Source organism: Poeciliopsis prolifica, unplaced genomic scaffold (genome assembly GCF_027474105.1).
Source record: "Poeciliopsis prolifica strain line A6 unplaced genomic scaffold, Auburn_PproV2 SCAFFOLD208, whole genome shotgun sequence".
NCBI lineage: Eukaryota > Metazoa > Chordata > Actinopteri > Cyprinodontiformes > Poeciliidae > Poeciliopsis > Poeciliopsis prolifica.
The window spans coordinates 100,880-128,509 of record NW_026562583.1 but is presented as its reverse complement, the minus strand read 5'-3'; the positions used below and the strand labels follow the sequence as shown (position 1 = coordinate 128,509).

General features: G+C 53.0%; 3 protein-coding genes and 1 pseudogene across 5 annotated transcripts; 2 read left to right on the top strand and 2 right to left on the bottom strand.

The window, feature by feature from the left end:
* Window positions 1-3,033, top strand: part of LOC129356913 (receptor-type tyrosine-protein phosphatase mu-like) — a 42,803-nt pseudogene extending 39,770 nt beyond the window's left edge.
* A 2,647-nt stretch (window positions 3,034-5,680) lies between these two features.
* LOC129356906 (uncharacterized) lies at window positions 5,681-8,404 on the top strand. Of its 3 annotated transcripts, none has more exons than XM_055026445.1 (4): window positions 5,681-6,017; window positions 6,487-6,717; window positions 7,859-8,160; window positions 8,237-8,404. In XM_055026445.1, the coding sequence occupies exons 2-4, from the start codon at window positions 6,492-6,494 to the stop codon at window positions 8,402-8,404; spliced, it is 696 nt and encodes a 231-aa protein (XP_054882420.1). In that variant the 5' UTR covers window positions 5,681-6,017; window positions 6,487-6,491. The 3 variants fall into 3 exon arrangements, with proteins under 3 accessions (XP_054882420.1, XP_054882419.1, XP_054882421.1); XM_055026444.1 differs by having other exon boundaries at window positions 5,691-6,004; XM_055026446.1 differs by lacking the exon at window positions 5,681-6,017 and adding an exon at window positions 6,202-6,397.
* Window positions 8,405-10,284: 1,880 nt separating this feature from the next.
* On the bottom strand, window positions 10,285-14,591 carry LOC129356910 (chondrolectin-like). The gene is made up of 7 exons (XM_055026451.1): window positions 14,563-14,591; window positions 12,950-13,125; window positions 12,717-12,874; window positions 12,487-12,644; window positions 12,329-12,418; window positions 12,171-12,267; window positions 10,285-10,704 (listed from the first exon to the last, which is right to left on the bottom strand). The coding sequence occupies exons 2-7, from the start codon at window positions 13,079-13,081 to the stop codon at window positions 10,623-10,625; spliced, it is 717 nt and encodes a 238-aa protein (XP_054882426.1). The 5' UTR covers window positions 13,082-13,125; window positions 14,563-14,591; the 3' UTR covers window positions 10,285-10,622.
* Window positions 14,592-16,803: 2,212 nt separating this feature from the next.
* On the bottom strand, window positions 16,804-23,251 carry LOC129356908 (polypeptide N-acetylgalactosaminyltransferase 11-like). Its single transcript, XM_055026449.1, is given in 13 exon segments — window positions 16,804-17,058; window positions 19,001-19,138; window positions 19,213-19,317; window positions 19,390-19,540; window positions 19,542-19,603; window positions 19,898-20,057; window positions 20,123-20,233; window positions 20,305-20,554; window positions 20,628-20,764; window positions 20,851-21,006; window positions 21,078-21,201; window positions 21,271-21,487; window positions 23,141-23,251. Coding segments are annotated over 12 exon segments (1,710 nt in total). The 5' UTR covers window positions 21,455-21,487; window positions 23,141-23,251; the 3' UTR covers window positions 16,804-16,926.
* Between the last annotated feature and the right edge of the window lie 4,379 nt (window positions 23,252-27,630).

The window sequence follows — 27,630 nt, the reverse complement described above, 5'->3', positions numbered from 1 at the left end:
CATTTTAACTCAAACAACCTCCAGTTGGGTAACCCAAGAACACGATATCTCCTTCAACAATAGTCTCTGAAAACATTCCTGAAAAATAGAGCAAAACTGAGCTGACTGTCACAATATTTAAAACTGACCACAGTTCCAACAGGTTGGTCATCGAGTCAAACTGGAACCACTTCAGGTTTTATCTCATTTCATTTGCTCTACTTCCTAAAGGACATAAGAACACATGGCATTTTGTGAGCGGCTTATCTTTACGGCTCCAGTAATGGCAGAATGAGACTCACCGCGGTCGTCCCGCCCCTTCCTGTTTGCTGCAGCGAACTGACCTGCTCTCTTGAGCAGCACTGAACTCAGGCCTACGTCACTCTAAAGCAATACTACAAATAAAAGACTGAAATGTCAGCACATTTTACACAACTTCTGACTGTACTACACGGTACTACGCGGTACTACACTGTACTACGCAGTACTACATGGTACTACGCAGTACTACACTGTACTACGCAGTACTACACTGTACTACGCAGTACTACACTGTACTACGCAGTACTACACGGTACTACGCGGTACACTGTACTACGCAGTACTACACTGTACTACGCAGTACTACATGGGTACTACGCAGTACTACACGGTACTACGCAGTACTACACTGTACTACGCAGTACTACACTGTACTACGCAGTACTACAGGGTACTACGCAGTACTACAGGGTACTACGCAGTACTACAGGGTACTACGCAGTACTACACTGTACTACGCAGTACTACACTGTACTACGCAGTACTACAGGGTACTACGCAGTACTACAGGGTACTACGCAGTACTACACGGTACTACGCAGTACTACACTGTACTACGCAGTACTACAGGGTACTACGCAGTACTACACGGTACTACGCAGTACTACAGGGTACTACGCAGTACTACAGGGTACTACGCAGTACTACACTGTACTACGCAGTACTACAGGGTACTACGCAGTACTACAGGGTACTACGCAGTACTACACTGTACTACGCAGTACTACAGGGTACTACGCAGTACTACACGGTACTACGCAGTACTACACGGTACTACGCAGTACTACAGGGTACTACGCAGTACTACACTGTACTACGCAGTACTACAGGGTACTACGCAGTACTACACTGTACTACGCAGTACTACAGGGTACTACGCAGTACTACAGGGTACTACGCAGTACTACAGGGTACTACGCAGTACTACACTGTACTACGCAGTACTACACTGTACTACGCAGTACTACAGGGTACTACGCAGTACTACAGGGTACTACGCAGTACTACAGGGTACTACGCAGTACTACAAGGTACTACGCAGTACTACAGGGTACTACGCAGTACTACACGGTACTACGCAGTACTACAGGGTACTACGCAGTACTACACGGTACTACGCAGTACTACAGGGTACTACGCAGTACTACACGGTACTACGCAGTACTACAGGGTACTACGCAGTACTACAGGGTACTACGCAGTACTACACGGTACTACGCAGTACTACACTGTACTACGCAGTACTACACGGTACTACACGGTACTACGCAGTACTACACGGTACTACGCAGTACTACACGGTACTACGCAGTACTACAGGGTACTACGCAGTATACAGGGTACTACGCAGTACTACAGGGTACTACGCAGTACTACACGGTACTACGCAGTACTACAGGGTACTACGCAGTACTACAGGGTACTACGCAGTACTACAGGGTACTACGCAGTACTACACGGTACACACGGTACTACGCAGTACTACACGGTACTACACGGTACTACGCAGTACTACACGGTACTACGCAGTACTACAGGGTACTACGCAGTACTACAGGGTACTACGCAGTACTACACGGTACTACGCAGTACTACACTGTACTACGCAGTACTACACGGTACTACGCAGTACTACACGGTACTACGCAGTACTACACTGTACTACGCAGTACTACACGGTACTCCATGTGTTAACGGCTTTGCTGCTGAAGCTGCGCCGATATTTTTGATCCAAACTCCAAAACATCTTGAGTCCTTCTGGAACCACAGCAGGCGTCCTGAGGAAGACAGGTGCGGTACCGTGGCGGTACCGGTGGCGGTACCGGTGGAGGTACCGGTGGTTCGTCCAGCAGAACCGTTGCTGGTCTCCTCTGTCTTCAGTGATGTTTTGTCTCCATCTGGTGGTGAAATAGAGGAGGAGCAGATGCTTTTTCTCTGAGCATGTCCCCTCATGTGTCCCCATGTCTTCCATGTGTCCCTCAGGAACGGCGGCGGGCGCAGCGGCGTCTTCTGCAGCGTCAGCATCGTGTGTGAGATGCTGAGGCAGCAGCGCTCTGTGGACGTTTTCCACGCCGTCAAGACGCTCAGAAAAACAACAAAACCAACATGGTGGACCTGCTGGTGAGGCTGAGAAACTTCATTATTTTATCATTATTCTCAAAATTATTAGCATTATTTATTATTAAAAGGTCATTAATGTCGTTGTTTCTTTTAATACTTTGTGGGGCTTTTTTATACATTCTGTGCTTTATGTTATATTATTCGAATTTTTTAATTATTTTATATTTATTAGTTATATGTTGTGTCTCCATAGGAACAATATAAGTTCTGCTATGAAGTGGCTCTGGAGTTCCTGAACTCTGCTTAGCTTAGGGGGCCGCCTCGCCCTTCATCACCTCCTCCTCTTCCTCGTGCTGCAGGAGGAAGAGGAGGAGGAAGGTGTGTCCTGCCTGGTTGGACGGACACCCTGACTGTCCTCTTTTGTCGTCTTGTTGGTTTTTCTTGTGTCGTAACCTGGCAGAGACCCGGACTGAAGCTCCGCCCACCTGTGATGACCTCATCCTGCCCAGGTCCGGTTCCTCCTTACCGGGTCTTCCTGGACGGCAGCTGGACAGCGTCCCACACTGGGACACCTTGACTCGGAGGAATCAGAACCATGACTCAGCAGAACCAGTCCTGCTTTCATCGGTTCTGCTGCCATCTTGGTTGACAGCAGAACTGCACCAGCGCTGACCCTAACCCGACCCAACCCAAATCTGCTTCTGTTATTTATGGAATTCCAAAGAGACATGCATGTTGGAAATGGTTCCTCCAGAACTCCAGCCATCCTCACACATCCAAAGACCTTATTCTGGTTCTTGGCGGTCTTCCTGCAGACCGCCGGACCAGTCCTCTGCTGGGGGCCCAGCTGTGAGCCATGTGGAGCACCGTCCATTCAGACAGAGACGGTCAGTCTATGAGGCTCTGTGATCGGACCGGAGCGCAGGATCTTGGGTTCTGCTGGTTTTGGTTCTGTTCAGGTGCCGGACCTCAGACTGGTGAACAGAACCTCTGGTTGCTATGGAAACCATTAAAAGATCTTCAGATTGTGATGTGGTCAAACATGTTTACACGATGTAACCTGGATCATCAGGCATTAAACCGGTTTAATCCAGATCACACTGGTTCTAAACCGGCTTAATCCAGATTACACTGGTTCTAAACCGGTTTAATCCAGATCACACTGGTTCTAAACCGGTTTAATCCAGATCACACTGGTTCTAAACTGGTTTAATCCAGATCACACTGGTTCTAAACTGGTTTAATCCAGATCACACTGGTTCTAAACCGGTTTAATCCAGATCACACTGGTTCTAAACCGGCTTAATCCAGATCACACTGGTTCTAAACTGGTTTAATCCAGATCACACTGGTTCTAAACCGGCTTAATCCAGACACTGGTTCTAAACCGGTTTAATCCAGATCACACTGGTTCTAAACCGGCTTAATCCAGATCACACTGGTTCTAAACCGGCTTAATCCAGATCACACTGGTTCTAAACTGGTTTAATCCAGATCACACTGGTTCTAAACCGGCTTAATCCAGATCACACTGGTTCTAAACCGGTTTAATCCAGATCACACTGGTTCTAAACCGGTTTAATCCAGATCACACTGGTTCTAAACCGGTTAATCCAGATCACACTGGTTCTAAACCGGTTTAATCCAGATCACACTGGTTCTAAACTGGTTTAATCCAGATCACACTGGTTCTAAACCGGTTTAATCCAGATCACACTGGTTCTAAACCGGTTTAATCCAGATCACACTGGTTCTAAACCGGTTTAATTCAGATCATACCAAACTGGTCTAAACCAATTTAACCTAACCCAATATCTGATCAGTTATTGATGTCGGCTGGTCAGGAGCTCGGCATCATGGGGCATTTAAGCTCCCAGGTTTCCATGACAACGGCCTGTTGCAGTAGCGTAGTTCACCCTGGAAAACACCAGGGGTCAGTGTTCATCTTCTGTCTTCTTCCTTGGTGTTTTGTATCGCTGAAACTAACTGGACCGGACCGGGCCTCATTGTGGACCTTGGCCCGGTCCTGGTGCCCGGTCCTGGTGGGCCCGGTCCTGGTGGGCCCGGTCCTGGTGGGCCCGGTCCTGGTGGGCCCGTCCTGGTGGGCCCGGTCCTGGTGGGCCCGGTCCTGGTGGGCCCGGTCCTGGTGGGCCCGGTCCGGGTGGGCCCGGTCCTGGTGGGCCCGGTCCTGGTGGGCCCGGTCCTGGTGGGCCCGGTCCTGGTGGGCCGGTCCTGGTGGGCCCGGTCCTGGTGGGCCCGGTCCTGGTGGGCCCGGTCCGGGTGGGCCCGGTCCTGGTGGGCCCGGTCCTGGTGGGCCCGGTCCTGGTGGGCCCGGTCCTGGTGGGCCCGGTCCGGGTGGGCCCGGTCCGTGTGAATAGTGTACATAGGGAGTATTTATTCCTTTGCTGTCGTCGTTCTTGTGAAGCACAGAAGCTGACAATCAGAAGATCTTCCTGTTCCGGAATCAGAACCGCAGCGGCGCCGGCGGTCCAGTCAAATGGTTCTGACTCTGACCCGGTCGAGACCGGACCCAGTTAAGGCTCGGTTCTGGTGCTGAGAAGAACATCACTGTAATGAAAGCTTTTATTTATGTTGTATGATTCCAATAAAACTGAACACACCACCTGAAGTCTCTGATGTTCGGGCCACACATGCCGGACCGGACCGGTTCTGGTTCTCCAGAATGTTCATGTCATTTCAACATCAGTTTCTAATTGTTCACTGGTCCGGTCCAGTTCAGGTGGGCTGCCACCTGCTTTCCATCACTTTTATAAAACTAACCTGGTTCTCCATGAAATACACAGAAATTACCAGTTTTCCTTTGACTAGGCCACTTAACCTCTTCATTATTCTTCATCAGGAACCATCTCTGGTACCGGTTCTGGTACCAGTTGCAGACACAACTTCATTCAAATGGATTCATTGGGGACCGGTGAACTTTGGTTTCTACCTGATGCTTCCAGGTCGTCACCATGGTTACGCTGGCTTCCTGCTTTGACGGCCATTGGAGGAGCAGCCAGGTCCTAACCCTAACCCCTAACCCTTAACCCCTAACCCTAACCCTATTCATGTTAACATTGAATGAGGGCAGAAATCCACTGCAGATGTTTGTCATAATCGGTTCACTGCAGAACGCAGAGCAACAACTACAGATTTAACTGACGATGCCAACCAATCTTCTCCCTCCCAGAAGAGCAGTAGAGAGCCAGAGTAGGTGGCCACCTCTTCTATAACCAAGAGAAGTTTCTCTGTTTAATAATCACAATAATCATCACAGTAAATTTTCCAGGCCCAGTGTGGAATCCAGCGACCCTGCAGGAAAAGCGTGTTGGACAATGGATGGGCGTGGAAGAGATTTTTTTTTCACATTTAAATTGATTTTAAAAAAAAACTTTCTAACAATGTAATAGGTATAGAATAAGCTTGTAGTTCCCGTCGCGGCCGCGGGGGCAGCAGCGAGCAGGAAGCGGTCAGCAGAAGAAGAGCAGCAGCAGCAGACTTCCCGGCGTGGCCTGTTGTGGTTCTGATTCGGTTGGTTTCCTCAGGGCCGGTGTTGAACAGAACATGGAGTTCGGACTTTAATCTTAATAGTCCGGGTGTGACGTCACAGTGAACCCTGCGGAGATGGCCTCGCGTCCGTCAGGTGAGCTTACCTGGTGAGTTAGCTTCGAGCTAACCGGTCATCCTTCGCAGGTTCGGTCAAACTAGAGGTTCCCTTAGAACGAACCGGAACCGAACCTGAGCCTGCAGGTTGTGGTTCTGAGGAACCGGGCTGTCCTCCCGGAAGGGTTTGTAGAACCCGGCGATCGACCCAGAACCCTACTGACTGCGATAGAACCAGGGAAGGGTCGGTTCGGATCTGGTTCCGGTCCAGCTCTGTCAGTGGAGCGCCTTCCCTCCGTCCCTATGGTTACAGGAAGTTCCGGTGGTTACCAGAACGTCCTGGGGTTCTGGTGGTGCTGCTGTCGGGTCCAGTTGGAAAGCAGTCTGGGTCGGTTCTGACTTCAGCCTGTAGCTGTGTTATCTGGATCAGGCTGTATGTCTATGAGATCTCCTCATGGTCCTGCTGTCTGCCCAGTGGTTCTGATTCTGACGTGGTTCTGGTTCTGCTGTACATTCCTGCAGCAGCCATGGAGCCCCCTGCTGGAGGAGAGGAGCTGTGCATCCTGCTGCTGAGGCAGGCAGGAAGCCGGGAGGTGGGCTGCCAGTGGGAGAGACCCGAGGAAGAGGAGCAGACGAGGAAGGAGGTGGGCTGCCAGAGCTGCAGAACCGAGACCAGGGAGGCGGCCGTCCAGGTGGACCTGCTGGGTCAGACCCAGAACCTGCTGGGTCAGAACTTCAGCTGGAGACACTCAGGTGAGACACAACCTCTCTCTCCTTCCTGCTTTTCTCCTGCCTCACCTGCACAAGTAGTTTGCACTTCTGCAGGCTGAGGACCTGATCCAACTGGGTGTGTTAGATTCCTTCATCTCATGGTTGGTTGGAAAATGATGAGTCTGACTGGAGACAATGAAGCTCTGCTTCCCAAACCCAAACAACAATACCTGAAGCAAAACGGTAGAAACGCGGTTAAACTGTTTAACTGCGTTTCTACGGTAAAACCGTGTTATTGTGCTTTGGGTAACGCAAGTTTTCTCATTAACATGTAACAATAACAGATCACTCTATCAGTTAACCTGAAGAAAAGTTCTACAAGAATCTGAAATCATATTCAGTTCAGTAATAAAGAGGCAGGCTCATAAAAACGGTCTATGTTCCAGCTTTTGGTTTCTGTATTCATCTTCAGTCAGTTTAATAGATCAACTCTCGTCTTGCCCAGACATTTATAGCTTCATGTTCATTTAACTCCTGCGTTCGTCACACAGAAACGTATGTAAAACCACCCAAGATATGAAGTGTATTTTCTGGTTCGTCTGTAAAGTTACACTTAACTTAATCCTCTAAAGGTTCAGTCTGTCTGCTCACCTGTATTAATAATCCGCCGCGCTGGTCGCTCTGAACCAGAGGAAAGCTGCCATACTCCACTTATCGCTCCCGTCATTTTAAGGATGTTATTGGACCCGGATATTATCATGAATCGATAAAATCCTCCAGGCTGAATCTGGAAATTGGACCTTTTGCTGCTAGCTTTCATCAACAACTCAGGCGGAAGTGAGAGCAACGCAAGTAACGACCCGGCGACGACCCGGCCGAGCGACGACCCGGCCAGCTCAATGATAAAATATAAATTAAGGAAGCTTCCAGGCAGATATGTTTTCCTTGAGAAATTTTAGTAATTGAAGTACTCAAATCATTCAAGGAATCATTTCACCCCCAAATTAAACAATTGAACTAAACAAGAACCGGTTCTCCAGAGATTTCCATTTCCAGGTGTAGTGATGTGTTTCTCACACAAGGAGGCAGCAGAGACGTTTGCTTCTTAATTATTCCCTGGAGTCTTGACTGCAGCCTGTCAGTCAGAACCCAGGGCCCAGTTTAACCCGGTTTGTCCCAGCAGGTTCGTCTGACGACCTGCTGCAGTGTCTGACAGTCCGACCCGACGGGTCAGACGGCGGTGCGCTGCTGCAGCACTGCGTCCCGAATCGGACCAGAACCAGGATCATCAGACCTGCAGCCAAACTCTCTGATGAGCCCACTGACACCAGAACCAGGAAGAGACCGGTTCCGCAGAGAGCCAGATGCAACGGGAGACCAGGCCGGCCGCGCCGCCGGTCACCTGACCCCAGAAGGACGAGCAGGAGGAGGAGGTGGGGGTGGAGGACAAAGACATCGGTGACCCCACCTGGACCCCGAGGGGAGGTGAGATCAGAACCAGAACCTGCTTGGTGAAGCTCCATTTCAGATCTGACCCATGCTCTCCTCTGTGTCCCCTCAGACCGGCCTCTGGCTGTGTCAGAGCCCGGACCGGACTCTGGACCCAGACCGGACTCTGGACCCAGACCGGACTCTGGACCCAGACCGGACTCTGGACCCAGACCGGACTCTGGACCCGGCCTGCAGCAGGAGCTGGACAGCTCGGTGTGTGACGTGTGTGGGAAGGTGATGAAGAACAAGTCCAGCCTGGCGCGCCACTCCTTCATCCACACAGGGAAGAAGCCGTTCGCCTGCCACCTCTGCCCGCTGCGCTTCAACCGCCGCGACAACCTGCGCCACCACCTGAGCCGGCTGCACCCGGACGGCGCGGCGCGGCGCCAGCGCCGGTCGTTGGCGCCGGCCTGGCTGTGCGCCGTCTGCGGGAAGACGTTCGTCTGCCGGTCACGGCTAAAGACTCACGAAGCCATCCACTCTGGCGTCAAGCCGTTCCGCTGCGACCTCTGCCCCAAGGCCTACATGCGCAGCAATGACCTGCAGCACCACAGGAACGGTGCACAGCTCCGGCGCCGGCCCGCCGGCCCGCCCCGCCTCACTGCTCTGCCATCTCTGTGGTAAGGAGTTCAAGTGCCGCTCGCAGCTCGCCATCCACTTCCAGACTCACACCGGCGAGCGCCCGCACCTCTGCGACATCTGCGGCCGCAAGTTCGCCCGTCAGTACCAGCTAAAGCGCCACAAGGCGCTGCTGCACCCCAGCCGTGCCGCTATGGAGGCCGGGCCGCCGCCGGACGAGGCGCCAGGCGCGGCGTTCACCTGCGGCGTCTGTGGCAGGCGGCTGAAGTCTGAGACGCAGCTGACCGAACACACTCGCATTCATGTGGGCGACAACCTGCATCACTGCAGCGTCTGCCTGCGTGGCTTCCAGCGCGCCGGCTACCTGCGGCAGCACCACCTGCGAGTGCACCTCAGGGCGGCGGCGGGCGAGGCGCCACGTGGCTCCAGGCGGCGCGGCGCTTCGCCCAGCTCCTTCTCCTGCACCGTCTGCGGGAAGGCGTTCCGGTTCCGCTCGCTGCTGGCCAGCCACGCTCTGGTCCACAGCGACGTGCGGCCGTTCGCCTGCGACTTCTGCAGCCGCAGCTTCCGCCGCCTCAGCCACCTGAAGAGGCACCGGCAGGCGGTGCACGCCGACGGGGCGCGCCCGCCACAGAGCTTCATCTGCCACATCTGCGGCAAAGACAAGAAGTGTCGCTCACAGCTCGCCAGGCACATCATCATCCACACCGGGGAGCGGCCGTTCGCCTGTGACCTCTGCCCCGCCCGCTTCAATCGCCGGGCAACCTGCAGCAGCACCAGAGGCGCATGCATGGCATGGGCAAGGCTGGCGAGGCTCCGCCCATCCTGTTCCAAGACGAGGACGATGTGCTGAGCTACAAGCAGGAGGAGCTGCTGGACCATGTGGGCGGGGCCAGCGCGGACCATGTGGGCGGGGCTGGTGATGATGAGGAGCAGCTGGACGCCACCTGACCAGACGCTGCTCTCTGCACAACCTGCTGTCCTTGGACACCGTAACAACTGTGGTTGGCACGGTAACTTGGGGTTTGAGTGTCTCCATGGCCACTGGGAGTGATTAACCACAGATTGAAGCGTCGCTGCTCAGATCAACCAATCAGGAAGCATCAGCTGCTTCGTCATGCTGAGGTACTGGCGGTTCTGGTTCCGGTCGGGTTCTGCCTCAGTGATTATTTCTGTTTTCTTTCTGCCAGAACATTGTTTTGTTGGATTTCTATTCGGATCTCCGTGGTTCTGCTGGCTCTCGGGTCGTTTAAATAAAACCTTCTTCTGATGTTGGGTGGTTTTATTTTTTAAAGGAGGCCTTTATTTTGACAGTCTTCAGACAGGAAGGGCCTCTGAGAGAAAGTCATGGGGGACAGGTCATTGAGTCGGCGCTGAGTTTTTATTTCTGATCTGACCCGGACAGTTCTACTGAGTCACCTTTGACCTTTGCCGGACAGAACTCTGCTGATGTTTCGCAGATGCTCTGCTGGAGTCGGGTCGGGACTTTGACTAGGCTGACTCAAAGAGACCAAGCAGCAGCTGATGAAACATCTTTTATTAAACATCAAAGCTTCATGCATCAGAAACGCAGCAGCAGCTCCCTGCCGTCCAAACATCGGACTGTCCTCGAACGCAGCATCAGTAACCAGAGTTTGTCCCTCTGCTTGCCCCGTACTTCATCTTGTCTGTCCAGCAGGGGGCACCAGAGCTTCTCACAACAGAACATGTTACACAGACAAGCCCCACCCACTCACTGTGACATCACTGACTCCACCCCCTTAATTAACTCGGGCTTAGGGACACAGGAGGAGGGAGGAGCCAAACAGGAAACAGTTTCAGCCAAAGTAACAAATTAAAACGTGACATCACTGATCTGCTGTCGAGTCACAGTGACGTCACACTTCCATGGTGTCGGGTTTGGGCGTCGTGGCAATCCAGAGGTTTGATTGGTCGGCAGGGGTCTTGGTCCGAGGACGACTGGAGAGACAGGATGACATTGCTGGTGCTCAGTGACCAATCGCAGAGGTTACACCAAGATTTTCAAAATAAAATGGGAAGGCAGAGAGCAGCACCAAATCTATTTTTATTGATTTGAGCATTCTGATCAGTAATTGATAAATGTTGCTTCCAGATCCATGATGCTAACTACAGCATCCCCAAGCATTTGTTTTTACTTTTTAATTTACACGTTGCAGCTATGTGGAGTCGTCAGGATCAGCTTCCTGTAACATTGACGACAGCTATATATCGTCATGGCAAACCTCAACCAATCACTGCTGTGTCCAGATCAATCGGGACAAAACAAGTTCTAATAATCGAAATATGTCAAAAATTTTTATTAATAACTGTGTCTTTAAAACCCAGACCAGGCTAACTGGACCAAGCTAACACTGACCAGGCTAACTGGACCAAGCTAACACTGACGAAGCTAACACCTACCAGGCTAATGTGGACCAAGCTAACACTGACCAGACTAATGTGGACCTAGCTAACATGGACCAGGCTAATGTGGAACAAGCTAACACTGACCAGGCTAACTGGACCAAGCTAACATTGACCAGGCTAATGTGGGACCAAGCTAACACTGACCAAACTAATCTGGACCTAGCTAACAGGGACGAAGCTAACACTGACCAGACTAATGTGGACCTAGCTAACACTGACCAGGCTAATGTGGACCAAGCTAACACTGACCAGGCTAACTGGACCAAGCTAACACTGACCAGACTAATGTGGACCTAGCTAACACTGACCTAGCTAACACTGACCAGGCTAATGTGGACCAAGCTAACACGGACCAGGCTAATGTGGAACAAGCTAACACTGACCAGGCTAATGTGGAACAAGCTAACACTGACCAGGCTAATGTGGAACAAGCTAACACTGACCAGGCTAATGTGGACCAAGCTAACACTGACCAGGCTAACTGGACCAAGCTAACACTGACCAGACTAATGTGGACCTAGCTAACACTGACCTAGCTAACACTGACCAGGCTAATGTGGACCAAGCTAACACGGACCAGGCTAATGTGGAACAAGCTAACACTGACCAGGCTAATGTGGAACAAGCTAACACTGACCAGGCTAATGTGGAACAAGCTAACACTGACCAGGCTAATGTGGACCAAGCTAACACTGACCAGGCTAACTGGACCAAGCTAACACTGACCAGGCTAACTGGACCAAGTTAACACTGACCAGACTAATCTGGACCTAGCTAACAGGGACGAAGCTAACACTGACCAGGCTAATGTGGACCAAGCTAACACTGACCAGGCTAATGTTAGGCTAACCCTCTACAGCAGCAACTCATCCTGAGGCATTCCGTGGTCCAGGTGTGTTGGAGCAGGAATCCATCTATATGGCTCCCTTAAAGGAACAGGCCACGGTTCTGGAGGAAGTGTGTCTAATAGCCAGGCATGCTGGGAGATGTAGTCCTACCTCCTGCTGAGCGTCTGGAGGCAGCAGGTCCCTGAAGCCACCAGGATGAGCAGCAGCAGCGGGATGGTGGGGATCACCACGTACAGCAACAGGATTCCTGAACACAGCGTGATGTCACCGTGACATCACAGGAGGGCAGAGGCCACAAGTGATCGTACCTGAAGATGAAGATCCTGCCACAACCACCTGAGGTGGTAAGCTGCCACCGCCATCCGCCTGGGTCACCACACCTCCGCCTGCAGTCACAGCTGAGGCAAAGAGAAGCCCAGGTTAGACAGCTGCAGGTAGCCCCGCCCACACACCTGGCCGGTCTCACCTGGCTGATACTTGCAGATGAAGTTGTGCTTCATGTTGCAGCGGTCGTCGTTCCATTGGTGGAGATAAGCCCCACCCAGACCTGCGGGCGCGCTGGGCTGGTGGTACATGACGACGCAGGCCTCGCCGCCGCACGACGGCTCGTCCAGGTACCAGTTCCTGGAGCGGGGTCACTATGGGTACCGGCAATAGCATTTTGGAAACCGTCCAGGTGGGAGAAGAAAGTCTCACCTGAAGGTGGCCACGCTGCCATCGGTCCACTGGTACAGGTCAGGGCACGGGGTCAAGGTGTGGTTGGCTCCGCCCCCCCGCGTCAGGCCGATCCAGAAATCCCCGTCAGAAATCCCGCCTCCACCTTTGGTTCCGCCCACTGCTCCTAAACGCAGCGCCTGGAGGAGGGACGGCTCAGTGGGTCTTATTTCCAAAGCGCCTTCACACCTGACAGCTGCAGGTGTTCGTCTCACCTGCAGCAGATGCTCCACGTCGCTCTGCTCTGATTGGCTCTCCACGCTCAGCAGCGCCCCCCCGTCCATGAGGCAGGCTTGCTTCGCCTCACCGAACGCCACGCGGCTCGACACGTCGTGGAAATACGCCATCTTGTAGCAGGGACGGTCGGCTCCGCCCACACACACCGTCTGGCCTGCAGACAAGCCCCGCCCACAAAGCTGCCAGTCAGAGCTGCAGGTGGAGAGCAGGGTGAGTGTCTGTGACCCAAACCCCAACCGATGGGCCTTTTGGGGCCCAAAGCTCGTCCTGATATGGCAGATACCCTTATTTAGGGTCAGGGGTCAGACGGTTTCGCAGTTCTAACCCTTCAGTGAACTCTGAGGACTGGAGCTGAGAAACATGGAGCCAAAAACTCCGGAGTTTAGCTGGAGAATGAAATAAAACAGAATAGCATAGCGTAGAAAACAATAGCATAGCGTAGAAAACAATAGCATAGCATAGAAAACAATAGCATAGCATAGAAAACAATAGCATAGCATAGAAAACAATAGCATAGCATAGAAAACAATAGCATAGAGATGCAAAGGCAGAAACACAAGCAGTGTCAGTGTGTATCAGTGTGTGTGTGTGTATCAGTGTGTGTGTATCAGTGTGTGTCAGTGTGTGTGTGTCAGTGTGTATCAGTGTGTGTCAGTGTGTGTATCAGTGTGTGTGTGTATCAGTGTGTATCAGTGTGTGTATCAGTGTGTGTGTGTGTATCAGTGTGTATCAGTGTGTATCAGTGTGTGTGTGTGTATCAGTGTGTATCAGTGTGTGTATCAGTGTGTGTCAGTGTGTATCAGTGTGTCAGTGTGTGTGTGTATCAGTGTGTGTCAGTGTGTATCAGTGTGTGTGTGTGTCAGTGTGTATCAGTGTGTGTGTGTATCAGTGTGTATCTGTGTGTATCAGTGTGTATCAGTGTGTGTGTGTATCAGTGTGTATCTGTGTGTATCAGTGTGTATCAGTGTGTATCAGTGTGTGTCAGTGTGTGTCAGTGTGTGTCAGTGTGTATCAGTGTGTGTGTATCAGTGTGTGTCAGTGTGTATCAGTGTATCAGTGTATCAGTGTGTATCAGTGTGTGTCAGTGTGTATCAGTGTGTGTGTGTCAGTGTATCAGTGTGTGTCAGTGTGTATCAGTGTGTGTCAGTGTGTATCAGTGTGTGTGTGTGTGTGTATCAGTGTGTGTGTATCAGTGTGTGTATCAGTGTGTATCAGTGTGTGTGTGTGTGTGTATCAGTGTGTGTGTGTGTGTGTGTGTGTGTGTCTCCTCTTCCTCTCTCTCTGATTTCTTCTCCTGCCTCATCATCACTTTCTCTTCTCTTCAGCAGTTCTGGGTTTCAGAACCGTTCGTCTCTGTGACGGAGGCGGAACCGGAACCAGAACCTCGCTGGATCTGCTGAGTCTGCGGATCGTCCTGCAGCTCAGATTCTCATCCAGAACCGGTTCTGATTGAGCGGAACCAGCTGGTTACTGAGGTTCTGTAACCAGATGAACCAGAACCTCTGAGCGGTTCTGGCCCGGTTCTGACCTGCTACGCTGCAGCCAGGTGTGATGAAGATGATGAGGTGATGAAGGTCGGTTTGTAACTCACCGCTCACCACCCGCGCGCGCTGACCCCTGACCCTGCCTTTACCATGACGACGCCCAGCAGTAGCAGCAGCATGTTTTGTTGAGTTTTTCAGAATAAAAGCCCGCGGCTCGGCGTCCTGCTCCGCGTGGCTCCTCCGCTCTGAGCCGAGCTGAGGAAGAGGAGGAAGAGGAGCTGAGGCTCTGCGGTGTCTCCTCCTCCCGCATCGATCCCAGCCTCAGCTGGCCGCCCCGCATCCCCCTGCTGTTTGCTGATTGGCTGCTGCATCCGATCGTTGGCGGAGCGGCTCCTCTGATGTCTGCAGCAACACTTCCTGAGCGGATCGATCCGCCGCGCACGCGCACTCTTAAAGTAATTAAAGGAAACCTGAGAGGAAGAGGAGGAGGATGAAGCTCCAGGCTGCAGAACCACAGACCCATCCAGAACCATCAGGTCTAGTGGGGTGATGGGTAAGTTCAGGTGACCCGGTCCAGTCTACTTCCAGCTCTCTGATTGGTCCAGGACGGAGGAATAAAGAGAGGTCTTCAGGTTTCAGTGGGTTTATGTGAGTTTTGATGTTTGTAGTTTGGTTTTGTCCACAGAAAAACTTGCTGAACATTTTCACTTCAGGTTCATTTTATATGCTGACTTCTGTGTAAAATATGGGGCCGCAGTTTTGTGTGTGTGTTTTACATGAAGCTCCAGATGTTCAGCTTCAGGTGACAAATGTCCCTAACCCTCGTTATGAATTAGAAATTGTTATTCCTCTTATGTTGGACAGTTTATTGTTGACCAGAAGACCTTTGCTTTGTTCTTTTTAAGAAATACTCAACACACCCACACACACACACCACCCACCCACACACACACCCACACACACACACACACACACACAGACCCACACACACACACACACACCCACGCACACACACACACACAGACCCACACACACACACACCCACACACACACAGACCCACACACACACACACCCACACACACACACCACCCACCCACACACACACCCACGCACACACACCACCCACACACACAGACCCACACACACCCACGCACACACCACCCACCCACACACACACACACCCCACACACACACCCACACACACACACCCACCCACACACACAGACAGACCCGCACACACACACACCCACAGACACACACACACACCCGCACTCACACACAGACCCGCACACACACACACACACACACCCACGCACACACACACACCCACACACACAGACCCACACACACACCCACACACACACACCACCCACCCACACACACCCCCACACACACAGACCCGCACACACACACAGACCCACACACACACACACACACCCACGCACACACACACACCCACACACACACACACACCCACACACACACAGACCCACACACACACACACCCACACACACACAGACCCACACACACACACACCCACACACACACCCACACACACACACACACACCCACGCACACACACCACCCACCCACACACACACACACACACAGACCCGCACACACACACACACCCACGCACACACACACACACCCACACACACACACACACAGACCCGCACACACACACCACACACACCACCACCCCCACACACACACACACACACACACACCCACACACCCGCACACACACACACACACACACAGTTTGTGGGGACTTTCCATTGACTTCCATTCATTTCTGCAGCTGAACCTCAATCCCTGCCTTTATTCTGAACTGAACCCAAAACAGTTTCCCCTCATAGGACCAAGGAAATGAAACGACATGTCAGGAAAATGGTTCCCACAATGCATCAGCCACACGGCGCCACACGGCGCCCTCACACCACCCTACTCCAGGGTTAGGGTCTGTAATGGGAATCGATCGAGTCTCGACGTCCAATCAGACGGCGGCTGCTCTGACTGCCTGATGGCTCATTAACCTGCTGACTGAGGGGGCGGAGCCAGAGCGGTTCTGAAGGCGCACGGCTCCACTGGACAGAACCATCAGAACCTCAGCTGGAATCAGGCTGCTGTAGGAACCGGGTCTCAGGAGGAGAACCAGAACCAGGCTTTGGGAAAACGGAGACTGACTCAGATTGAGTTGCCCTCTGCTGGTCCATAAGAGGAACAGCAGGGTTCTAATCAGACCCAAAGAGTCTGAGCAGATACCCAGTCAGAACCAGCAGGTTCTAGTCGATCTGACAGCTGGATCAGAACCCGGGGCGGTTCTGAAGGACAGACATGGCGAGACGTTCAGAACCTTTTATTAGAGATTAAAAGCAGCAAAGATCAGAATGTTCCTTCAGTAAAAACTACAGTTAAAAACCAGAACCGGAACCAGAACCTTGTCCCACCGGACCCGCCGGTTCGTCAGCCCTCCAGCTGCCACTGCTGCAGCTCGCTGCCGTCGCAGATCGCCATGGCAACATAGCCCTTCGGTCCGGCTGGACGGGAAACGGCGAGACACTGACCCACAGAGACCTGGTAGAGCCGGTTGGCCTTCTGGGGAGAAAGAGCCGGGTCAGAGCCGGGTCAGAACCGGGTCAGAGCCGGGTCACCGGGTCAGAACCGGGTCAGAACCGGGTCAGAACCGGGTCAGAACCGGGTTAGAGCCGGGTCAGAACCGGGTCAGCCGGGTCAGAGCCGGGTCAGAGCCGGGTCAGAGCCGGGTCAGCACCAGGTCAGAACCGGGTCAGAATTGGGTCAGAGCCGGGTCAGAGCCGGGTCAGAACCGGGTCAGAGCCGGGTCAGAACCGGTCAGAGCCAGGTGAGAACCGGGTCAGAACCGGGTGAGAACCGGGTCAGAACCGGGTCAGCACCAGGTCAGAGCCGGGTCAGCACCAGGTGAACCGGGTCAGAAACGGGTCAGCACCGGGTCAGAACCGGGTCAGAGCCAGGTGAGAACCGGGTCAGAACCGGGTGAGAACCGGGTCAGAACCGGGTCACCAGGTCAGAGCCGGGTCAGCACCAGGTGAGAAACCGGGTCAGAAACGGGTCAGCACCGGGTCAGAGCCGGGTCAGAGCCGGGTCAGAACCAGATGAGAACCGGGTCAGAAACGGGTCAGAACCGGATCAGAACCAGGTGAGAACCGGGTCAGAACCGGGTCAGAACCGGGTCAGAGCCGGGTCAGAGCCGGGTCAGAACCGGGTCAGAATTGGGTCAGAGCCGGGTCAGAACTGGGTCAGAGCCGGGTCAGAGCCGGGTCAGAGCCGGGTCAGAGCCGGGTCAGAGCCGGGTCAGAACCGGGTCAGAGCCGGGTCAGAGCCGGGTCAGAACCGGGTCAGAGCCGGGTCAGAGCCGGGTCAGAGCCGGGTCAGAGCCGGGTCAGAACCGGGTCAGAACCGGGTCAGAATTGGGTCAGAACCGGGTCAGCACTAGGTGAGAACCGGGTCAGAAACGGGTCAGAACCGGGTCAGAGCCGGGTCAGAATTGGGTCAGAACCGGGTCAGCACCAGGTGAGAACCGGGTCAGAGCAGGTCAGCACCAGGTGAGAACCGGGTCAGAGCCGGGTCAGAGCCGGGTCAGCACCAGGTGAGACCGGGTCAGAACCGGGTCAGAACCGGGTCAGAGCCGGGTCAGAACCGGGTCAGCACCAGGTGAGAACCGGTCAGAACCGGGTCAGCACCAGGTGAGAACCGGGTCAGAACCGGGTCAGAACCGGGTCAGAGCCGGGTCAGAACCGGGTTAGAGCCGGGTCAGAACCAGATGAGACCCGGGTCAGAACCGGGTCAGCACCAGGTGAGAACCGGGTCAGAACCGGGTCAGCACCAGGTGAGAACCGGGTCAGAATTGGGTCAGAACCGGGTCAGCCAGGTGAGAACCGGGTCAGAGCCGGGTCAGCACCAGGTGACAACCGGGTCAGAACCGGGTCAGCACTAGGTGAGAACCGGGTCAGAATTGGGTCAGAACCGGGTCAGCACCAGGTGAGAACCGGGTCAGAACCGGGTGAGAACCGGGTCAGAGCCGGGTCAGCACCAGGTGAGAACCGGGTCAGAACCGGGTCAGCACCAGGTGAGAACCGGGTCAGAACCGGGTCAGAACCGGGTCAGAGCCGGGTCAGAATTGGGTCAGAACCGGGTCAGCACCAGGTGAGAACCGGGTCAGAACCGGGTCAGAGCCGGGTCAGCACCAGGTGAGAACCGGGTCAGAAACGGGTCAGAACCGGGTCAGCACCAGGTGACAACCGGGTCAGAACCGGGTCAGCACTAGGTGAGACCGGGTCAGAATTGGGTCAGAGCCGGGTCAGAATTGGGTCAGAGCCGGGTCAGCACTAGGTGAGAACCGGGTCAGAATTGGGTCAGAGCCGGGTCAGCACTAGGTGAGAACCGGGTCAGAATTGGGTCAGAGCCGGGTCAGCACCAGGTGAGAACCGGGTCAGAGCCGGGTCAGAACCGGGTTAGCCGGGTCAGAACCGGGTCAGAGACGCCACCATCAGAACCTCACCCCCAGGCTCCACTGCTGCGACCCCCCTGAGCCGTGACACTTCATGAGCCGCGGGAGGTCAGAGGTCCTGACCTCCGACACGTCCAGGCACAGCAGGCCGGCCAGAACCAGCTGCCCGTCCTCGTCGTACGACCAGTCCTGCAGAGGTCAGAGGGTCAATGTGTGACTGACAGAGGTCAAGGGGTCAGATGGCGCCTAAACGCTTTTCTCACCTGCTCCGGGTCTCCGTGGTTACACGGCCTCAGGACGACGGCGCCGCCCTTCTGGCTGACCCGCCCCTGCGCCACCAGGCAGCGTCCGGTCGCTAGGTTACGCAGCTGAAAGACACAGAGAGGGTGAGAGCCTGCGGCGGGGTCGGAGGTCGCGGCGCGCGCGGCGCGTTCAGGTACCCGGCCGCGCTGCAGGACTTTGGGCCGCCTCAGGCCTTTGTGGACCAACGGAGGCGCCTGCTTGTTGCCGTTGGCGACGGCCTGCATCTCGGGGTAAACGGCGTCCAGATACCAGCGGAACGAGCGACACTGCAGCCGCTTCCTCAACGCCACGCTCGCTGATGTCACCGTAATCACGGTTACGCAGCTCAGGTCGCAGCGCCAGGTACTGCTCCTGAAGGGGCCAGAGGAAGTGAGGTCAGAGACAGGAAGTGAGGTCAGAGACAGGAAGTGAGGTCAGAGACAGGAAGTGAGGTCAGGGACAGGAAGTGAGGCCAAATACAGGAAGTGATGTCAAAGACAGGAAGTGAAGTCAGACAGGAAGTGAGGTCAGGGACAGGAAGTGAGTTAGGGACAGGAAGTGAGATCAGACAGGAAGTAAGGTCAAAGACAGGAAGTGAGGTCAAAGACAGGAAGTTAGGTCAAAAGACAGGAAGTTAGGTTAGGGACAGGAAGTGAGGCCAGGAACCTTGAAGTCATCCATCCAGACATGCGCCAGCCGCAAGGAATTATGGGCCATGGTATCCTGTCCTCCAGGTGAGCCGTACGGCCGCCGCTTCCTGAAGATGTGTCCCACCCTGGAGCACGGGACGATCAGCAGTTGGCCGCCGCACATCCAGATCTGAAACCACAGCGCCGCCGTCAGCGCCGGCGCCTTCAATGACACTCTGTGAAACTCAGCGCTCACCCTAAGGAGATCTCCAGGTTCTCTCCTCCCCAAATGTCCATGCCACCGTCGTACTGGCCCAGCTCGAAGAAGTACTTCCTGTCCATGGCGAACAATCCCCCCGCCATGGTGGGAGACCTAGGGGCACGGGGAGAGATCAGGGGTCATGGACACCCGAAGGTCACCTGGTGCCGCATGTTCCGAGTTACCTGAAGGGTCCGGCGGCGCCGTCGGGCCCGCTGAGCTCGGCCGGCGGCACCGGGTCCCACTTGAAGTGCAGCCCCCAGTTGAAGCCGCCGCGGACGATGGGCGAGGCGAAATACGCCAGCGTGTCGGCGGAGACGATGTCGATGACGGGGCAGACCACGGTACGGCGGTCCGCCTGCACCGGCGCCAGCAGCGGCTGCAGCCACGCCTCGTTCACCTCGCAGTGGCTGTCCAGGAACACCAGGACCTCACCTGGAGCACCGAGGGGCGGGGCTTAGCGTGGCACCATCCAGGCTGTACCCAAAGGGGGCGGGGCTCGGCTTACCTGTGGCGTGGGCGGCTCCGATCATTCGTCCCCGGATCAGCCCCTCCCTCTGCTGGTTCCGGACCAATCGGACCTTGCCCTGTAGCTCCGTCCTCAGGTACCGGTCCAGCTCGTCCTTCAGCTCTTCTGCAGCAGAACACAGGCAGCCTTAGCAGGTGGGATCCGGGCCGGATCCGGGCCGGAGCCGGGTCGGGACCGGGCGGTGGGTACCCAGCTCGCTGTGTGGTCGTCCACTAGGATGACCTCGTGCAGCAGGTGGGCGGGGCTTCGGTCCAGAACGCTGTGGACGGTCCTGAGCAGGGCGGACGGCGCCTCGTTGAAGAAGCAGATCACGATACTGGCGGCCGGGAGCGCCGAAGGGTACGCCTTCTGACGGCACCTGGGAACGGGCCGGAACCAGGTCAGAACCAGGACCGGTCGGAAACGGGTCAGATCTAAACCGGAACCTACCGTGGGTCGCGGGTGTCGGGCAGCGGGCGGTGGAAGCCCAGCCGGTTGGAGATCAGGACGTTAAAGGCGTGGCGCTGGTAGCCGGCGTCTCGGACCTCCTGGTCCGCCTCGTTGTAGATCATCCCTGCAGAACCAGAACCTCTCAGAACCCGGCCACACCTCGTGTTCCCCTGAATGCATCACGGACACCCACCCTCCTCCGGCGACAGCTCCGCCCCCTTGTGGTCGGACACAGCTCCGATCGGCCGGGCGCGGTGCGGCACAGGGTTCCTGCTAGGCTCCGCCCCCAGGAAGAAGTACAGGTAGAGGAGGACGGACCAGGTTGCCGAGGTAACGAGGCAGCCATAGCAGAAGTACCTCAGCGTGACACTGGGCATGGTGGGCGAGCGAGCATCGCCTCACATCACCTGCTGGGAGAGAGAGAGAGCTGACCAGGCTAAAGTTAGCGCACCCTGACCTCTGGGCTAAAGTTAGCACCCTGACCTCTGGGCTAAAGTTAGCACACCCTGACCTATGGGCTAAAGTTAGCATACCCTGACCTATGGGCTAAAGTTAGCACCCTGACCTCTGGGCTAAAGTTAGCACACCCTGACCTCTGGCTAAAGTTAGCGCACCCTGACCTCTGGGCTAAAGTTAGCACACCCTGACCTCTGGGCTAAAGTTAGCATACCCTGACCTATGAGCTAAAGTTAGCGCACCCTGACCTATGGGCTAAAGTTAGCGCACCCTGACCTCTGGGCTAAAGTTAGTGCACCCTGACCTCTGGGCTAAACTTAGCACACCCTGACCTATGGGCTAAAGTTAGCGCACCCTGACCTATGGGCTAAAGTTAGCGCACCCTGACCTATGGGCTAAAGTTAGCGCACCCTGACCTCTGGGCTAAAGTTAGCGCACCCTGACCTGGGCTAAAGTTAGCGCACCCTGACCTCTGGGCTAAACTTAGCACACCCTGACCTCTGGGCTAAACTTAGCGCACCCTGACCTATGGGCTAAAGTTAGCGCACCCTGACCTATGGGCTAAAGTTAGCATACCCTGACCTATGGGCTAAAGTTAGCGCACCCTGACCTATGGGCTAAAGTTAGCGCACCTTGACCTATGGGCTAAAGTTAGCGCACCGTGACCTATGGGCTAAAGTTAGCACACCCTGACCTATGGGCTAAAGTTAGCGCACCTTGACCTATGGGCTAAAGTTAGCGCACCCTGACCTATGGGCTAAAGTTAGCGCACCCTGACCTATGGGCTAAAGTTAGCGCACCCTGACCTCTGTTAGCGCACCCGACCTGACCTATGGCTAAGTTAGCGCACCCTGACCTCTGGGCTAAAGTTAGCGCACCCTGACCTATGGGCTAAAGTTAGCGCACCCTGGTTAAGCTCAAGCTGAAGGCAGCAGGGACATCATTGAAGTAGTTAATGTTTACCGCAGAACCCTGAACGCATCACGCGCTCAGTTAATGATCTGAGATCTCATGACGTCAGTGTCAGTTTATTTATGTTTTTATAATATATATTCATTTAGAAACAGCTGTTTCAATCCAAAATAAAGGAACAGTTCAGTTTCACTGAATCAGATTGGAGCAAAGGAACCGTTAGCCTGACAGAATCAGTCTGACGTAATAAATGACTGTTCGGTTCATTTATTATATTTCTAATAAATGAACTGTTCATTTAGCTCAGGAGTTCAGGTCAGTCAGCTCACCTGTATCTCACCTGTAGGGAACAGTGACGTCACTCAGCGGAGTGTCTACAGTCCGACAGCCGAACCAAACAGTACCTGCCGGTACTGACCCGGCTCCAGGTGTTGGATTTAAACCGAAATGTTCTGGTTCGGTTCGTCCAACTAACGGAACCGAACCTCGTGTTAAACCCAGATGGTCCTGGATAACAGCGGCCTGAAGCCTTCACAGTTCCGATTATTCAAAGTTCTGATCCGGCAGGAGAAGAACTGTTCTGGGTTCGGTTCTGACCCCCGGTCCGATAATGGAACTCAGTGGGTTAGCGGCTGCTAGCTGCTATCACATACAGCAGCCAAACAGTTTGGTCCAGTTCAGTCATCGGACGGTACCTGCTCTGGGTCCGCGGACCGTCTGCGGTTCCCTCGGCGGCAGAACCCGACCCGCTGCAGCTCCTGACACCGCGGCAGAACCACCGGGACCACGTGACCCAACAGACGCCCCTTCAAAACAAAACGGAAAACACGACAGTAGACCTTCACAATAAAAGTCCCGAATGAGCTAAAGGAAAAAAATAATGATGAATAAAGAAAATGTAGAAGATGAACTGATGAATTGATGAACTGATGAACTGATGAATTGTAAAACAAAAGGAGTCTTACAGGAATGTTGGGAAATGAAGGAAACATAATGGATGTTATGAATTGTGACTTATTTCCAATAAATTACCTAAATCATTTATTTTTGTAACTATTTAAATGATATTATTCCCAGTGAATTTTCTAAATTAAGAATGTTTCAGATTGTTTAAGGATTTCTGTTTTGATTAGCATCATTGGTGGTTTATATTTTCTTTGTTTCATAATATTTACGCTTTGTAATGTTTTGGCTTTTTGTTCCTCTCTGCTCTGTAGTAACTGATTGCAGGCCTATAACAGCAGGTAGAATCAATGAATGACTTGAACTGTCAAAATGTTTGGCACAAAGAAATCATTGAAAGCAGCGAGGTTCGTTTAGTTCTGTTTGTGATGTAAGTTGATGTTTTGTATTCTAATATTTGTAGATGTTTTAGTTTCATGCTGAACTTTGTGACTGAGGCTGAGGAGCTGCTACACTGGATATTTACAGATTAAGGAAAGAATTATTTATTTATTCACAGAATACAAAATTGAAAAATAGAGTTTAAGAGAGGTAATGTTGCTACACACTCCTGTACAGTAGGTGGCGGTATGCACCTTAAAGTCGCTTGTGATACACCATACACCATTTCGTTTAAAAGATTTTTAAACAAAATATTTATTTGTACAATCATTTAACAAGACAGTGTTAAATACATATTCAGGACATAATAAATAATATTTACATTAGCAGCTGCTTGGATTGAAGTTGCTCCAGATCAGAAAGTGAACTTTAACCTCAGCCTGGTGGTCAGACCTCCAGAAGGGTTCAAGTTAGGGTTCGGGTTCGGGTCAACCCCAGCCAGAAGAAGAAGAGTGTGAGTCGGTTCGGCGTTCTGGATCAGACCGGTGGTTCGATAGGTTCTAATAGTGATTCGGATCCACTGGAGAAGGAAATGTCAGAGACAGCTCACATGTTGCCTCACTAACCGTCAGCACCATGCAGGGCAGGAACCAAGATGGCGGACTGACCACTGCACGAAACCAAGGTTCTGACTGAGTAACGTTGTGTTTCCACCTGAAGGTTCATGAAGGATTCCTAGAAGCTTTCCAAAGAATTCAAAATCCAGAAACAACAGCGGCAGAGACCGACGGAGCTGCTACACCACCGTGATGATGAATCGGTTTCCTCAACTCCAAGGAAACGACTGACGGCTAAGAAAACCAAACCAACAGAAGGCAACAGCGAGAAGCAAGCAGAGCCGGCCCTCTGGTTCTGCTAACAATGTGGACCGGCTGCAACCAGCAGTCTGATCATTAGATCGATTAAACACCTGCTATAAACTGATTGCATCTCTGGCTGTTTACATTACATACATGTATAATAGATACATTTATTGACCATCTGATTTATGGACCAGTTGATTTCTGGGAGCCGATTTCCTTCATTTTGGGGCATCGTGATCGGCCGATACTGACGTGAAGCTGATCTGATGTCCATCATGATGTCCATCATCTCTGTCCTTGTGCAGAGACAGTTGGACTGACAGACCAGGCCAGTCTCAACGTTTACAGCTAATATTCACTGTTAGCAACTCAGAGACTTTGCTGCTACATTCAGAAACATTTCAGACTCAATAAATTCATATGAGCCAAAATCAGCAGGTCAAAGGTCAGAACCAGGAATCGGCCAGAAAACTGCAATCGCTGCAGAACACATTCATCACATTCAATTCATTTCTCTTCAGCTCCAATAGCTAAAATCTAATTTATACCAGGTGAGTCTTTCTCCCCTGGAATGTGGACCGGTACCGGTACCGGGTCGGTTCTGAGCCTCCAAATGATTTTTCTCATCAGCAAACAGCAATCAGCTGCAGCAGAGAGCAGCTTGGCCTGCAGGGCGGCGGCTGACGTCTCAACATTTAGCTGGACAATAGAATCTGATGAGTTTTAATTATTCATATCAAACCTGATCAAACAGTTTGAGCCAAAATACCTCAGAAATATCCATCAGGAGAATCAACTCATTGACGTTTAAACTCAGTTTCACACAAAGACGCAGCTTCAATGTTGCAGAACTGGACCGGTCCGGGTTGTCAAGGTCATTTCTGTTAGCAGCTTTATTATCTTTACATTATAAAGACTCATTAAAACAAACCGTATCTGGCTCTTTCTGTTCGATTCTATTCTTCTCCTTGTTTGAGACACTGTTCTGATGGAGCTTTGTTTGCTTTGCAGCTCATGTTACAGCAAAGCCTGCTGTACCTTCCACAGACACCAGGGGGCCCCAGCAGTGATTTATTTCTATTTTTAAAATAATGATGAAAAACAAATCACTTTGTTTTCACATCATAAATTGTGTGTTTTTGTTATTATAATGACATAGAAATTATTCCTAAAAAATAAAATCAGCTTCACTGAGGGGCAAACTGTCAGGGGCCCCTCAGCTATGCCTTGGGCCGGCCCTGGCCCCAAGTATCCAGCACTATTCTTGAGGCGATATTGAGTCTGCAGACGAAAGTAACTGGAATGGAGATGCAATTTGGAGACATCTGAGAGCAAAACCATTGGCTAGCACTCTGATGGCTAACAGCAAAGGTTGTGAAACTGAATGCAGAGGAGCTAAAGCACAAGGGTCAAACTCCAGGCCTTAGGGCCGCTGGCCGTCCTGCAGGTTTTAGATGAGCCACAGGTAAAAACCTTGGAATGAAACGGCTTCGTGACCTCCTGCTGTGGATCGGTTCTCCAGAACCTTAATGAGCTCATTATTCTGTCCAGGTGCTGCAGCAGAGGCTCATTGAAACGCTGCAGGGCAGCCTGCGACCTCCAGGTCTGGAGTTTGACCCCTCAGCTAAAGAAATGCAAACAGAAGGTGGCTAAACTGGAGGCAGCTAATGGACAGTTAGTGAAAGAAAATAACGAGCTAAGGAGAGATTCAGGATGCGATGGCGTCAGACTGAGAGGAAAGATGACAGTAATAAAAACTACAAAATGTTTCCCCAGATGGAGGATCCTGTGGATGTTGTGCAGAGACTGAGAAAGAAAGAAGATAATCAATCTGGACAGATTGTTGCACAAAGTGAAGAGAAGCTATGGAGACTCCAACAACACCAGGAAACTGTGGCAGGGCATCCAGTCTATCACAGACTACAAACCCCCATCCTGCCAGACCGACACTGGCTTCCTCAACGAGCTCAACAACTTCTTCGGAAGATTTGAGGAGCTGAACAACCCTGCGAGGAAAGCGACGCCACTCCCCGATGAACAGGCGCTCAGACTAGAAACATCAGCAGTGCGGAAGGTTCTGAGGAAGGTCAACGCGCGGAAAGCTGCAGGTCCGGACAACATTCCAGGTCTGCTAATCAAGGAATGCTCGGACCAGCTGGCCCACGTGCTCACCGACATCTTCAACACGTCTCTGGACCAGGCTGTCGTCCCACGGTGCTTCAAGTCTGCCACTGTCGTTCCGGTCCCGAAGTCAACCACCATCACATGCCTTAACGACTTCCGCCTGTCGCACTGACATCCACCATCATGAAGTGCTTCGAAAGACTTGTTAAGGACCACATCATCTCCACGCTCCCCCCATCACACGACCCTTTCCAGTTTGCATACCAGTCCAAGCGCAGTGCTGAGGATGCAGTCTCCACTGCTCTCCACCTGAGCCTGGAGCATCTGGAGGAGAAGAACACCCACGTGCGGATGCTGTTCCTGGACTTCAGCTCAGCGTTCAACACCATCATCCCCCAAGACCTGGTGGGCAAACTGGGCCCCTTAGGAATTAACACCCCCCTCTGCAACTGGCTGCTGGACTTCCTCACTGACAGAACCCAGGCTGTCAGAATGGAGAACAACACCTCCGATGTCATCACCCTGAACACCGGCACCCCTCAGGGTTGTGTCCTGAGCCCCCTGCTGTTCACCCTGATGACCCACGACTGCCGTCCACACTTCAGATCCAACCACATCCTGAAGTACGCGGACGACACCACAGTGGTGGGCCTCATCCGGGACAACAACGAGACGGCCTATAGGGAGGAGGTGCGGCATCTGGTGGACCGGTGCAGAGGAAACAACCTGATCCTGAATGTCAACAAGACCAAGGCATCGTAGACTTCAGGAAATCCAGACCCACCCACACACCACTCCTCATCAACGACTCAGCAGTGGAGGTCGTCAGCAGCACCAAGTTCCTGGGGGTGCACATCAACGACAACCTCAGCTGGTCTCCCCACATCTCCTCCCTGGTGAAGAAGGGCCAGCAG